The sequence below is a fragment of the Phasianus colchicus genome, chromosome 7 (genome assembly GCF_987193195.1).
Source record: "Phasianus colchicus chromosome 7, bPhaCol1.hap1.1, whole genome shotgun sequence".
NCBI lineage: Eukaryota > Metazoa > Chordata > Aves > Galliformes > Phasianidae > Phasianus > Phasianus colchicus.
Genome location: NC_143442.1, coordinates 9,070,543 through 9,083,995, shown reverse-complemented (window position 1 = coordinate 9,083,995; position 13,453 = coordinate 9,070,543). Strand labels below are relative to the sequence as shown.

The following is a 13,453-nucleotide window of genomic DNA, read 5'->3' as shown; positions in this document are numbered from 1 at the left end:
TTGATGATCTTAGAGGTCTTTTCCAGCCTTAATGAGGCTAATGTTGTTTTTATGAGAAACAACACCACTAATATACACTGATCCATGGTGTCATATCAAAAAGTAAATTAGTCTGAGTGCAACATGAAGACTGCACCACTACTGGTGTTCTACTCACCTTTGAGATCTCAGTTACTACCATGTTTAATTCTGACCTAGACACTATCATTATTATCACAGACACTCCATTTCAATCTTTGAAAGCTCTTGAGATTTTTACCTCCCATTTTCATCTCACTCACAATTTCCCTACCATCACCACCCCAAAACAAAGGCAATACAACAGTTTCCCCCTCCTGCACATCACAGGTTCAGATGCCAAGAAGAACAATCCTTCACTTAAGCAGGAGCTCAATGCTCTGGGCTACCAAAGCCAGGAGGCATTCAACACAGCAGCCTGCTGCCTTCTGTTGGACCCAAAGTTGTATTTATGTACAGCTATGTGTACCTATGCATGCATACATGCATGAGAAGCTTCCCTAAGCACTAGCCCTGAGATGCCCTGTCCAGCTCCAGATGTGCGAGAGAATTTGGGTGGTAGGGAGAGGCATATAGGAAAGCAAGGTCCCTCCTAGCTGAGCTTTGCTGTATTACCTCTTTGTGGCAATGCATTTGCCTACAGGACTGTCCCTTCTCTCTGGCTCACCTGCACCAGGAAAGCTGATCAGTGGAACTTCGGCTCAAAGGTTTGTTCTGCACCTACCAAATCAGTTCCACACAGAGCTGCTAGGGTAACTCTGCTTTGGTCAAGATGTAAGATTTTAAAATAGCATATTTAAAAATGTGACCATTCAGAAAAATTTCTTACCTCACAGCTTCTCTTACCTCCTACATTTCAGGAGCAGGAAAACACAGCCACACCAATGTCCTGCAGGTGGTGGGAAGGTCAAGGTCAGCACAACCAATGGTGATGCCTGCCTGTGACAGAAGTGACAGCTGTAGCAGTAAGTCAGATTATTCACATAGGTAAGCGGTTTTATAAATGAGCATTTTGGTGAGATTAAGTTAATCTACCTGACTGCTATTATTCTAAGGCCTCTCACCCATTTTTTTTTTTTACATTTACTGGATAACAGAAGGAATCTAGCCAAGGCAGTGGCTTGAGTTACATAAGATAAGTCTGCTCTGTTACTGGGAAGATGCACAGTTCACATTTGTCTTGTGAACTTTATTAACCACACAGAAGCAGCCATTAACTAGATGATTTTCCCCCTTAAAAAGCTACAAACTTAAGAAAGGGGAAGAAACCCTCACTGTTTGCTAAAATCCACAAGTACACAGGCCGCAAGCAATGCTTGTCTGGAAACAGCAGAACTAAAAGGTATAAAGCTAGTTCAAATTATGCTTAACTCAGCTTTCACTCAAGTTGTGTCAAACATCACAAAACCTTTTGAAATGCAGCTTCTCTCACCCAGACGAGATGTATGAAACTCACATAGTTGGGCCTGTTTGGGCAAAAGCAAAGCAGGGCTCCAAGTGGCATATAACAAGCAGATAATTTCAGATTTCAATGCCATGTTCTTCACCTAAAAGGCAAATCAACTAGTTGTGCAAGATTTACTTCTCTACTTTCAAACCAAATTTTGGAGACTGTCTGAGAGCTAAGATGGCCAAGAACCAAATTCAAGAAATTAAGCAACATTTGTCAGCACTGCAAAGACAGCATTTTTACAAAAACAGCATAACAAAAATATCAAAGAGCAATTTTATTTAGCTTATTTGGCACAAAACTTACAAGAACTGTTGTTCCCTTCTTAAATTTAGTACAACTAGCAAGGAAAAAAAAGGCATATGAATACATTTAGTAAGCTGTACAGCAAGTGAAATATGGAAAGAGGCACCAGAAAGATTTACCAAAAAATCAAAGTGCATGAAAAATACCTACTGAGCGCCTCATGGTATTGTATTAAGGCACCACTCCTTTAGAAGGCTTACTGAACACGTCAAGTGTGCAACTTCTTGGTTTGGAATGTAAGAGTCCTTCAACCTGTATCAGAACTGGATATCACAATCCTCTGAATGGAACAACACTTCTCCTTGTAAGTATCAAACAGAGAGACCTCCTCCTGCCCAACATCACCTCCCAGAAGGGACACTGTCAAATGCTTTGAAAAAGCTAACATACATCAAAGCAACCAGCTTCTTACTTCCGCGTTTGGAGCTGTAGCATACACCAGATCTTTACAATGGTTTTACAGAAAAGAAATGCTATGGAGACAGAAGTAACATGGAACATGTCAAGTAACCACGTTATTGATAATTTATCAAAACAGCTTTTAAAGACTTCCCGGAGTATCTCTTAAAAAAGATCTGAGTAGTGTTACAACCCAGAGAAAATAAATATACTTCCCAACAGAATATTACAAAGCTTCCTGGAGGATTAGCAATCAAGTGTAATGAATTCCACAAGACTTCAGGAACCTTAGGAATGTAGGAAAAGCCCAATATTAAACAGTGTTAAGTGTTTTTCATAACTGGAAACACTTAATGCAAGTACCTGTAACTACAAACCATGTTATACCGTTGATACCATGTTATACACAGAAACATCATTACAAGAGCCAGACAGACACCTTGGTTCATTGCAGATTCTGCACATCACTACTCTTAAGTACTAGGAAAATTGCACCAGGTTTTGTATTTCAGTTTAAGAACCAAACCACTTCAGTTACAATAAGAGATACCATAGACTAGATCCACATCTACTGTAAACAAGTTCCAAACAACCGAACAGAAGTTGCAGAAGTTGCATCTGTTTCTTACCCAGCTTTGACTTTGGTTTTGCTGCTCAGATGGACCACCAGTTTCCTTAACTTGCAAGAAGTAGTTTGATATGAAATCAATGCCCATATCAAAAGGTAAGTGAGAACCAGTAAATGCAGAATATTGTATCAAACCGTACAACACCTCTACTGTAGAGAGCTCCAAATATCTCAGGAGCATAAGACTGCTTAACCTGAACTTTGGAAAAGCACATTTCTCTGTGGGCATGCAAAGGCATTTGTATGTGAACCCTATGCATTACAGTATTTCAGTTTTTTGTCCCTCTGATGGTGTAAACCTCAAGAACACAATTGCATGTCCTATTATAAAACCAAAGCACCCTTGAGCATTACTAATTCTAAACAGCAAGGGCTGAAAGAAGGGCATCTGGAAGTGATCTACACATTATTGAGCGTGGTGTTTCACAAGTCTCACAGAACAGTTCAGTTCATACTTTCTGGGATAACTTTCCCTACACCTTTGCCCAAGTACAGAGTTGTAGTTTTCAATAACTCCTACTCCTGAATTATTTGCTACCACATAAGAAATATACCACAATAGTGGCAGCCTGGGCTAAACATTTAACAAGATATCCTTTTTGTCCTTTATTAACAATTGCAATCAGCAGAAAGAAAAACTATTCACTCAACTCATTTATTTCATGATTTATACGTAAGTCATGTAGCAACTTAACATCGGTGTTCAACATTTGTGCTTCCATTCTCTGGCACTTGGAGGAGGAATTCACTTCCAGATAATCACATCTTGCTGAAGCATTCCTTTGCATTCGTCCAAACTTGAATTCCCTTTTAAAATTTAAAAAGAAAAAAAGGAAAAAAAAAATAATGGAAAAAATGTGAAAATTAATAAGTGCAAATACACCTGGTTTGCAAACGTGATTTTTTTGTTGTTGTTCCACAGAAAAAAAAGCCCCACAGAACCTCACACAAGAGCAGGGCAGAGACCACACCAAAATTGGACCATACTGCCTATTACATATCAGCACGTCTCAGAGTAAGAGTAGGATGAAATCCATGTGAGGTTTTATACTAGTGACTTCCAACCTTCTTGACTGCAACATTCCTACATGCTGATAGTTTGCGTCTGATCCTCTACTAATGTGATATATGCATCAGTTTGGGTATACACACAAACACATATATGGCTTTATAAAGGCAAACATACCTTTTTGCACATACTAATCTGCATAACAGCGTAGCTTATAAGAGCCTCCTTCAAATCGTGATTCTTCTGCTCTTTAAACCGTTCAATGTCTGCCCAGGCACTTTTCACAAAGTCTCTAGAATTAAACACATCATTTCTGTTAATGTCTATATATTACAACCTCAGCTCATCTTCCCTCCTCTGAGCCAACAGCAGAGCAGTTCCAGGTATGATGAGCACTCCATCTTTCAGCCAGCAAACCAAGTTCTTAGTTGTTATGCATCCCAGAGTTCTCATTTTACAACTGGCACTACTATTTAATTCTCATCTACATCTTATGGATTTTAAACCAGAACCAATTTCATACAATTTTTACTTTATTTTATTTTAAGTATTCAGTAAGCATCGCTACCATAGAAGCAGCACAATTGAGAATATACTTTTCTCTGATTCTGTTGGGATGACTAAATATCTTCATACTAACACTCAGTTTGCACAACACTACACTTTTCTTTTTCAGTTGTCATTCCATTGTGAAAACTCACTTGCCATCAGGACTTGACACAGTAAAGTACAACATTTACAAGGCAAATTTGACTTGGGCAATTCACTTCAGGAATTAATTTTATTGGTTTGGTGATATGTCTTCTGTAATTCTTAACTAAAATGGAGGTAGATTCCTGTAATCCAATGCTTTCATCTGCGCTGGATCACATACACAAGGCAAGTATTCACTTGAAAATTACTTCCAGAGCTAAAAAAGCAGATCTCCAGTACTTCTGTCAAAATGATTAAGAAATTGCATTTACTGAATGTCTTGTTGTTTTGAACTGCTCGTGAACTAGTCTTATCTTTTCTGCTCTAATCCTAACATATCAGGAGATACCACATTTACCCCTTCTATTATATGATGAACATGTTTTGACATAATCACATTGCTTAAGGAATGCTGGTTTCTATGTATTTTTTTAAATGCTTGCATTCCTGAAGAAAATTTCATTACAGCACTGAGAAGCAGTTACTCAAACACAGCTTGCCAGGACTTCTAATCTCTTTCAAACAGGAGTCAGTTGTCCTCCATACAAAAAGCTGCAGAATATTAGCTTAGGACCCATACACACAAGCCAAATAGATACTGTATTCAAAGCAAATCGGCTTTTGAGTTTAGGCTATTCAGCTGCAGATCTACATGCCCACCTGCTAAACATATTACTAACTGAACATGAAAGCAAGACAGCTATTAGAGTGGGCTCAGTAACTGGGAAAGTCATCAGGTTTTACATATGCCATATATTCAGACCAGAAGCTAACTGCATGTACTATACTTTATTTCACAACTTGCAGCTGACAGGAGCTTTTATAGACAGCTCATAAACACCAAAAATATATTAAAAACACTTATAAAATGCAAACACCTTCAAGAGCATCCAGTCAATGACTTGCTAAGACAAGCCTTGTTTCCCTTGAAAAAATAAAGCCTGTTTACCTGCCTTCCAGATTTTTAGACTTAAGTTGTTCTTCCCCTTCCTGTATCTGCTCTTCCAGAACCTTTATCTTGGCTTCCCTCTGCTCAGGGGTTTCCTGCCCAAACAGCTTGCTGGTCATCCCTTTCAGGGAGAATGTTCTCACAGTCTACAAAAAAAAAAAAAAAAAAAAGCACAAAAAAAACACCAAAAAACAAAAACAAAGACACTCTAGGTTTGGGATTCTTGAGCACAGTCATGAGACAGTGTGATTTTTACCAGTTATTAGGGCTTTTTTTCTACATGTTCAGCTCATCTTCGGACTTAACTACCAGAAAGTGGGACAGTGTTTCTTGTATGTCCCATAGGCAGGTAGATATGAGAGGTGTGGTGGCTCACATTAGATTGAGACAAGTAAGGAGGCAGAGCTAAACAGAAACTTGTATTTCAGCTTTTATACCCAGGAACTCTGGAGTCTGCACACACCATTAAATAACATGATGTTCAAACTCTTATGGCTTGTCTATGGATCGGACACAAGTTTCCACTGATACTAGGAAGTTTCCAGAACTGTTTTTCCTCAGATTGAAGTAGGAAAGAACTTAAGTCTTACATTTTGTATAATGAAGAAAAACCATGAAGGAGTTCTCTAGAACATCAACAGGTTCATGATGAATCAGTACTATGATCAGTATTATAAATACATGTTACTAGTGGTAGGTTTTTTTAGCCATTATCTTCTACGTAAGCAGAACTAACACCACATACCAGTAACATCCATCTTCCAAAGGCAAAGAAAGCCTGTCAGAAATCCTACCATTTTTGACCTCTGGGATAGAATTATTTGTATTATTTTGCTCAAGTCCTATTTCCTGCAACCCTTTGCTTGCTCAATACTCATTAAGAGAAGTTCAGTACCAAGAGCTTACATCACCAAGCACCAAGTTACTTTTAAACCTCAGAGGCCCACAGCTCATAGGATGCCACTTCTCATAAATGGAGGCCATCACATCAGTGCCATTTAAATGTCACTCTAAGAAATTTGGCTCTCCCTATTAAAAAAAAAAAAAACAACACAAAAAAACAACAAAACAATCCATCCTGGAGAAGAAAGTGGAAAGACTCACTCCTGTTGCCAGCTCCTCACACTGCTGCTTCTTAGATGTTAGGTCCTGTGCTGCCATTTCCAAGTCATATTGCATTAATTCATGTTTTCTGCAAACTGCCCTGAAAAGTAATGAAAGATCTGTCATGTATTACTTTGTTTTGCTACGTTCCCCTCCATTTAAACTCTACAAATGGCAAAATGCTTTCTTTGGCAGGCAGTACATTCAGTTATTTATCTAGCTCAAACTCAACAGTCTTATCACAGAATGCCTAACATTACAATCGCTGTAGTTAAGCAAGTTTGGATCAAAGTACAAAGAAAGCTCTTAGTACAGCAGCATTTTGCTCCTCTGATCTTCTTTTTAGACTCATTTCAAGACACTCTTAGCAGTGTGAGCCCTAACACCTACTTAAAAACATCACTGTAAAATAATTTTATTCAAAATACATTTGAGAAAAATCACAGCTATGACAAAAAAGTATCTGGAGATAGAGCCTGTCACACCAGCAATGCCTCACTCAGTCATAAAATCCCTGGCATTTTAATTTTTTTAAACAAAACAAGAAATTGTGCTTTAAGATTCACACAGTGCCTTTCATCTGGAAAAGAGGCGAGTTTCCTCTGACCACCTGCACTAAGTCCCAGTCCTGTGTGGGCTGACAAGGCTGCATCCGTACTCCGCTGCCGGATGCATGATCGTCTCCCAGGGGAGGCTACTTGTGCTCTGGGGTCTCAGACAGCAGCCATCACTCACCAACTTGAATCTCTACAACATTACTGGACCTCTCCAAGAAGTTCAGAGCCAGCTCAGGGAGAGCATAACAACACTAGGTAACAATCTTACTGCATAAAGAGTTTCGCTTCTGTATCCATGCTTAGGAAGGAGACCTGTCGTGGTTAAGACTAGTCTAAAAACAAACAAACAAACCCCACAGCATTTAGCTGCACAATAATGTATAGTAGATGAAAGCTATACAGCACACTCTGAAACCTGCTGAAATTTGTAATAGCTGTAATAGCTCTATTTGGCCTATTTAAAAGGTGAAGTTCCCAGCACACTGGGGCAACACTGTATGAGAAGCCAAGGAAACACTATAACCAAAGGAATAAACAGCATTATCTTCTAGAGTAACCAGATTCTAACATTTCCATCATTTTACTATTAGTCATCTTAGTTCTAAATTCTTATCACCACCCATACAGCAATCAAATGTGAATAAGCAAAGTAAGAGATGAGAATGTGAAGATTCTACAACACTGAATTTGCTGCTGCAAAGGATATCAATTTAAACTCAGCACCAACACATTAGAGGAAAGCATGATGGTCTTCACTTGAGCTGTATACTTCTGCACATACCGTAGTGCTTCTGCATAGAAGAGATACTCCTTCAGCTGATCTGCATAATGTTCCTCTTCTTCCAGAATGTCATCGATAGAAGCTGCGTATCTGGTGAAAAACAGCCATGGTTAAATAGGAAGTTCCTTAATCTACACTGCAAGGTTTACACAGACAGTAACAAGAGAGGACACCTGTTTGACAGAAAGGCCAGTCACAAAGTAAAACAGCAAAACACTTCTAAGAAGGGTTTTTCCCTCTGTCCTTTGTTTTTAATTAAACTCTGAATCAGCTAATATAAACATTCCTGCAGGCCTGTTTCTTTGGATGTTACTACAATAAATCTTTTGATGAGTACAAGATTTATCATAAGTTTCCTGCTGAAGATGAGGCAGTTTTTATTACAGGAAAGGAACAATTTATTCCTTTTCTTCAGTGGATTGTCAAGAAGCAGCACCAAGGCAAAAAAGAAGATATGATGCAGAAGAACCCTTGCAAGGCTAGAAGCACTAAGGCTTAGAAGTGTGAGCATCACAGCTGATAGCAAGCAAATAAGCAGAATTTAAGAAGCTGTTTGTATTGTCTGTTATTCAGCCTTTTCATAAGCCTGAGAACACAAAACTCACAGCAGCGTTCCGAACACCAGAACATGAAGCCCTTCAGCTCCTTATTTCTTTGTCTGCTGTGTAAGCCAGGCATATGAGTTCAGAGCAAAAACAAGTCTAATCCTGTCTGTTAGAGAGAAAACTTGAGTAGCATGAGGGCTTCAACTCCACAGCTCTTACACTCAGCAAGTTTCATTCAGTATCATTTAAGATACCGTCTACCAAAAAACAGCAAAAAACACTTTCTTTTTCTTGTTTATATTGCCAACTGAACACCACTTAATAGGTCTTCCACTAACCAGTATGACTGTTCAGAAACACCTGCAGGGTCAGGCCCACAGCTAAGAGAGATGTGCCCATCTCACTTGCCACAGTGACAACAGGACGCCGTGTCAGTACAAAGCACGTACCACTACAGATGAACAGAACAAATGAGATCCTACCACAAATGCTTTCATCTATTCTGCCAATTCAGTTTGGATTCTGAGACTGGGGCAATCCCTGGCGTGGAAGAAATAAGCATTCCCACAACTGCAAGCTCCCTGCTGTGAGCATGTGTCCACACTTGCTTACTGACCGTTGCATTGCAACCCAAGTGCTAATGAGGGCCCTTCTTGCCTTTGAAGTTTCTGCAAAGTATCTGAGTTCTTCGCTTTCTCCTGGTGCCTCTCCAGTAATTATCTCTAAGGAAGAACTGGCAGAGTCAATCTGAACAGTAACTGGTAACACAACCTGGGAGAGAACAGAAAATCCTGCATGCTCCATAAGAAATAATGTCATTTAGACCCCTGGAAATACAAGGGAGATGTCTGTGATACTTGCACTGAATGTTACCATCAGGCCTGCTAAGAAGGAAATATGAACTAAGGCTTTAAAGAGGCAACAGCTACCTGCAGGAGAACTGCTACAATGTGGAGCCTGAGGAAAGGGTGGTAGACATGGTCATCTGGTCAGATATGAATTTCAGTATCCAAGCACAAGTTGTTCAGATGCTCTGAACTCAAAGATATAGCAGGGTTTTTCATGGGCGTGCCAGGCCTCCTTATGATAAAACTGCCATGCACATATATGTTCTGAAAAATCCTGCAGTCACACAGATCACATGCAGCTCACCCTCCATTTTTAAGTTCTGAAGTACAATAATTTTAGTATAGTGGTTAGATTTCCCAGGACAGCAGATGGAACACATTTCAATTTCAAATAAGTTCTAAGTTTAGAAAAATGCCAGAGCTTGCATGAGGGAGGCAGAACAACTTTCCCAAAATAAACAAACACAAACCATAAAACATCTTACCTAGACAGAACTTTTCAAGTCACATTTCTGTTTGTTTTCAAGGTAGCTCTATAACAAACTATACTTCTGACTGTCTAAGCTGAAATTTAAACACTAGCTTGTCCTAAATAGATCAACAAACCAGGGAAAATCTAAAGGAGAAATACTGTAGTTAAGTCCTGAAACTTCCCACTCTTCGTGGGAATCCTCAACTAAAACATGGTTTTAGTTAAGACTGATTCCACCTGTAATGACAGTCCAGTTGATGAACAGATAAAAGGTCACTCATTAATTGCATAAAGGGCAAAAATCAAAGGCTAGGAATATTCTTCTTCCATATTTTAAATGCCAGCATTACAGTCACTCACTTTCTCAGCATACTCAGTTGTTTTTATTTATCACATTAGCAAGCCTCATCCTATCATACAACACATATCCAGAGATCCTCCATATTATCATCCCAAGCAATAACTCCTTGAAAGTTTAAATAAATATCTAGTGAAGACTACAGCACATGGAATAGATAAATGTCAAGACAAACTTAATTATTCTTCAACTTCCCTGAAGTAGCTTTCAGTTGCAACAAAGACTTCAGTCTAATGTTATGGGAACAGTCACTGGATTTGCAAGAAATCAGAGTATCACATTATGGATATAGTAGTAGGTGCTGAATGCTGCATTCCATCTCTATTTCAATTATTTTCTTCTGAAAGCAAAATGCATCATTCATTTCTTTAATCTCAGTAGAGTAAAAAATGTAATTGTTTTTTTTTGGATCTAAAGCACCACATTAACCAAGGCACAGAAGTGGGAACAAATTACTCAAAAGTTCAAATTCTTAATGACCTGATTAAAGCAGTATTGATCTGGAAAAAAAAACAACCAACTAACAAGGATGTTTTGGCATGGCTCTTCAAATCCTTCTGTTCGCCTGAGCATAGTAACAATCACAACTATGTATGTACAACATACATAGATTTGCACCATAATCTAAAACTGATAGCTCTAAAACTGATAGCTTTGCTTCTACACAAACTACACTTTATCTGAATGAAAACAATGAAAAATTATGATACATATGAAGGAGTGACAAACAGCTCCCATCTCTTGCTGGAGCTGCTACTTTACAATAGTACTTGATTACAAAAGAAGATTGAGAGTCAGGAGAAGTTGTTCCATTCCACTTACTGCATTGTATAGGACTACCTGAAAAGCAAGAACCTGGAGTATTGCTTCTGTGAGCACTATGAAACGTCAGACTCTTATTTTGAAGGCTGTGTTTCATGCAGCTCTGCCAACTGACTCTAGAGATGCAAAAAGGGAGGATTCTCTACTTTATTAGATCCAGACAGTATTTGCTTCAAGAATCCATTAGAGATTTGGAGCTAAATAATTAAGTTTCTTAACTTTCTGTGATTAAGTCCAAACCTGTGTACCATCTACTACATGGTACAAAATACTGCTATCAAAAACAAATGGATCTCCTCAGGCCTGCAGTACATTAAAGTTGTATTCCACCAGTTTCTGGCATAGTAGCTTAAAAGAAAGGCTGGAAGAATTCCAAACACTTCTACAATTTCAAAATAATAATAAAAAAGAAACCACTCTGGTTCTCCTGAGACCTCTTGAGCTACTTGATACAGTATACGGACGCTAAAATTATGCCTGCATCCAAGGCACAGAAACACTGCACACCTAAAAACAACGTGCCCCCACTTTCTTGGTACACTACTTGTATGTACTTTGGGTTGAGGGAAAAGAGAGGAAAGAGGGAGAGTTCTACATCTGGCTTACATCAAACTATCAGATATTCAGTCAGTACTTACACATCCATGTGGTGGCCAGCACTCTGCAACCCATCCCCCATCTCCTTTTCAATGGCACTCCACTCACTGTTTGAAAAACAAACGAGAAGCAACATCACACGTGAAGGGTAAGGAAAGTTAATAAGCTGCATCCTGTATATAGTTTCTTTCCAGGTGACACCTGAATGGAAACTGCCTTGCACTTGGATTCTGCCAAACTGTTTTCTTCCTGTGAGCAGCAGCGTTGAGGCTACGAAAGGCATTCTGTTCAACAACTATCCCTGCTGCCTAAAGTTGTCCTGACAAACAAACATACATGGCTTAAAGTTTGTTTTGAGCCAAGAGGGTCTTGTTTAAACAGCTAAAATTAAATGATGGGTCACTTAAAGAAAAGACAGGAACATTTCTAAAACAGAATTTTGTCTACCTTGTGTTACAAGTGTGGAAAGCTCAGTTTCTTTTTGGCATCTATCAGATAGTTGCCTCTCATTGCAAAAAAAAAAAGGTGTTTTGCAAGCATTTGCAAGCATTTTACCTCTACTGAAACGAGTTGGTGTATGCTGTTTTCTGTTTCCACTGTAGACTTCTGTTTAGTTCCACTCATTAAAAATAATAATGATTTCCTCATTACTGCAACTTTCTTTTCACACTGAGGATACTAGTTAGATCACATAGGAATCAGCTCCAGTAAAGATAGCAGGAAACTTGTTCACAGCACCCATGAATACTGCAACTTTATGCTCTCAGCTTTGTGAAACCTCATGAGGTTTATTAGCGATAAGAATTACATCAACAACTATTTATACAAGAAAAAAGAAGGGGTCCACTTATATTTCACATAATTTATGCCTGCATTTATTTTTGTCCTTTTTCATAAACGTTCCACTGTTCATGCTGACATTTGTTTGTCTTTGTGTTATTATAGAACTATACCTAATTTCACTTTAAAACCCCCAATGAGAAACATCTGCAATCCATTAACCCAGAGAATTAAATTTAGCACTTGAACACTGTGTAGAAGCAGGAGGTTTCCCTTAACCAGAAGTTTAGATTCTTTAATTCTCCAGTGAGATGGAGAACTTGAGCATGCAATTCACTCATATAAATCAAAACGATTGGCAAATTCACTTACAAAAAAAAAAAAAAAACCAACAAAAAAACCCAAGTTACTAACATCGCATAGAGTTTTCAACTATTGGTTTTCAACTATTAAAAGAATTTAGGGGTTTTTCAGAGAAAGCTGCCTGAAAACAGGCAGTAAGTGACATTCTAAAGAAACAGAACGCCAATGTCACAACAAAAGTCCCAAAGTTCTGGGAAACAAAACGAAAAGCTGAAGTTGTCCACTTCTGCTTAAGAGCAGCAGATCCAGAGATCCAACACAAGCCTCGGTAGTACCGCAAGACAACACTTTTCAAGTCAGTTTCAGATATGTTGTTCTGCTTTTGATAAACGTAACTAAGTTTACTACTCTCTCTAGAATACCTGTGAAACATTTAAAGACTGGATGAACTCTTACCTGAATACTCTTCCATAGTTGCCGTGAACTTTATAGACACCATACAGCCGGTCTGCTACCCTCTAAAACATTCAAGGTTAGTTTTGGTCATGAACATTAAAATGGAGGTGCTTTGTGAATACCCATGCACAAACTCTGAGCTGAAGTCTTACTACTTTCACACAGGCAAACAAGTTTAGGCTTAAGTCTAATCTAAGCCACTACTGAAGGAAAACTCAAAAGCAGAAAACCTTTGAAGACTGAAGTCACAGTCAAGGCTGTATTGAAAAGCAATATTCAAAGTGCTTCTTCAGAAGTGCTCACATACAGGATGTGTCTACTGAGACTGCAAATTATCAGCTAATTCAGATTTTGAAATCCAGCTGTAAGGCACAGCCT

The 13,453-nt window shown here is 38.7% G+C and overlaps 1 protein-coding gene across 1 annotated transcript in view; it reads right to left on the bottom strand.

Moving 5' to 3' along the window:
• Positions 1 to 1,732: 1,732 nt before the first annotated feature.
• The window catches only part of SNX4 (sorting nexin 4), a 31,244-nt gene continuing 19,523 nt past the window's right edge, over positions 1,733 to 13,453 (bottom strand). Inside the window, exons 8-14 of the mRNA XM_031590667.2 lie at positions 13,076 to 13,137; positions 11,578 to 11,643; positions 7,895 to 7,984; positions 6,557 to 6,656; positions 5,453 to 5,598; positions 3,988 to 4,102; positions 1,733 to 3,608 (exon numbers count right to left, since the gene is read on the bottom strand). Of these exons, the coding sequence (XP_031446527.2) occupies positions 3,561 to 3,608; positions 3,988 to 4,102; positions 5,453 to 5,598; positions 6,557 to 6,656; positions 7,895 to 7,984; positions 11,578 to 11,643; positions 13,076 to 13,137 (627 nt within the window). The 3' untranslated portion in view covers positions 1,733 to 3,560. The remainder of the gene's footprint in view (positions 3,609 to 3,987; positions 4,103 to 5,452; positions 5,599 to 6,556; positions 6,657 to 7,894; positions 7,985 to 11,577; positions 11,644 to 13,075; positions 13,138 to 13,453) is intronic.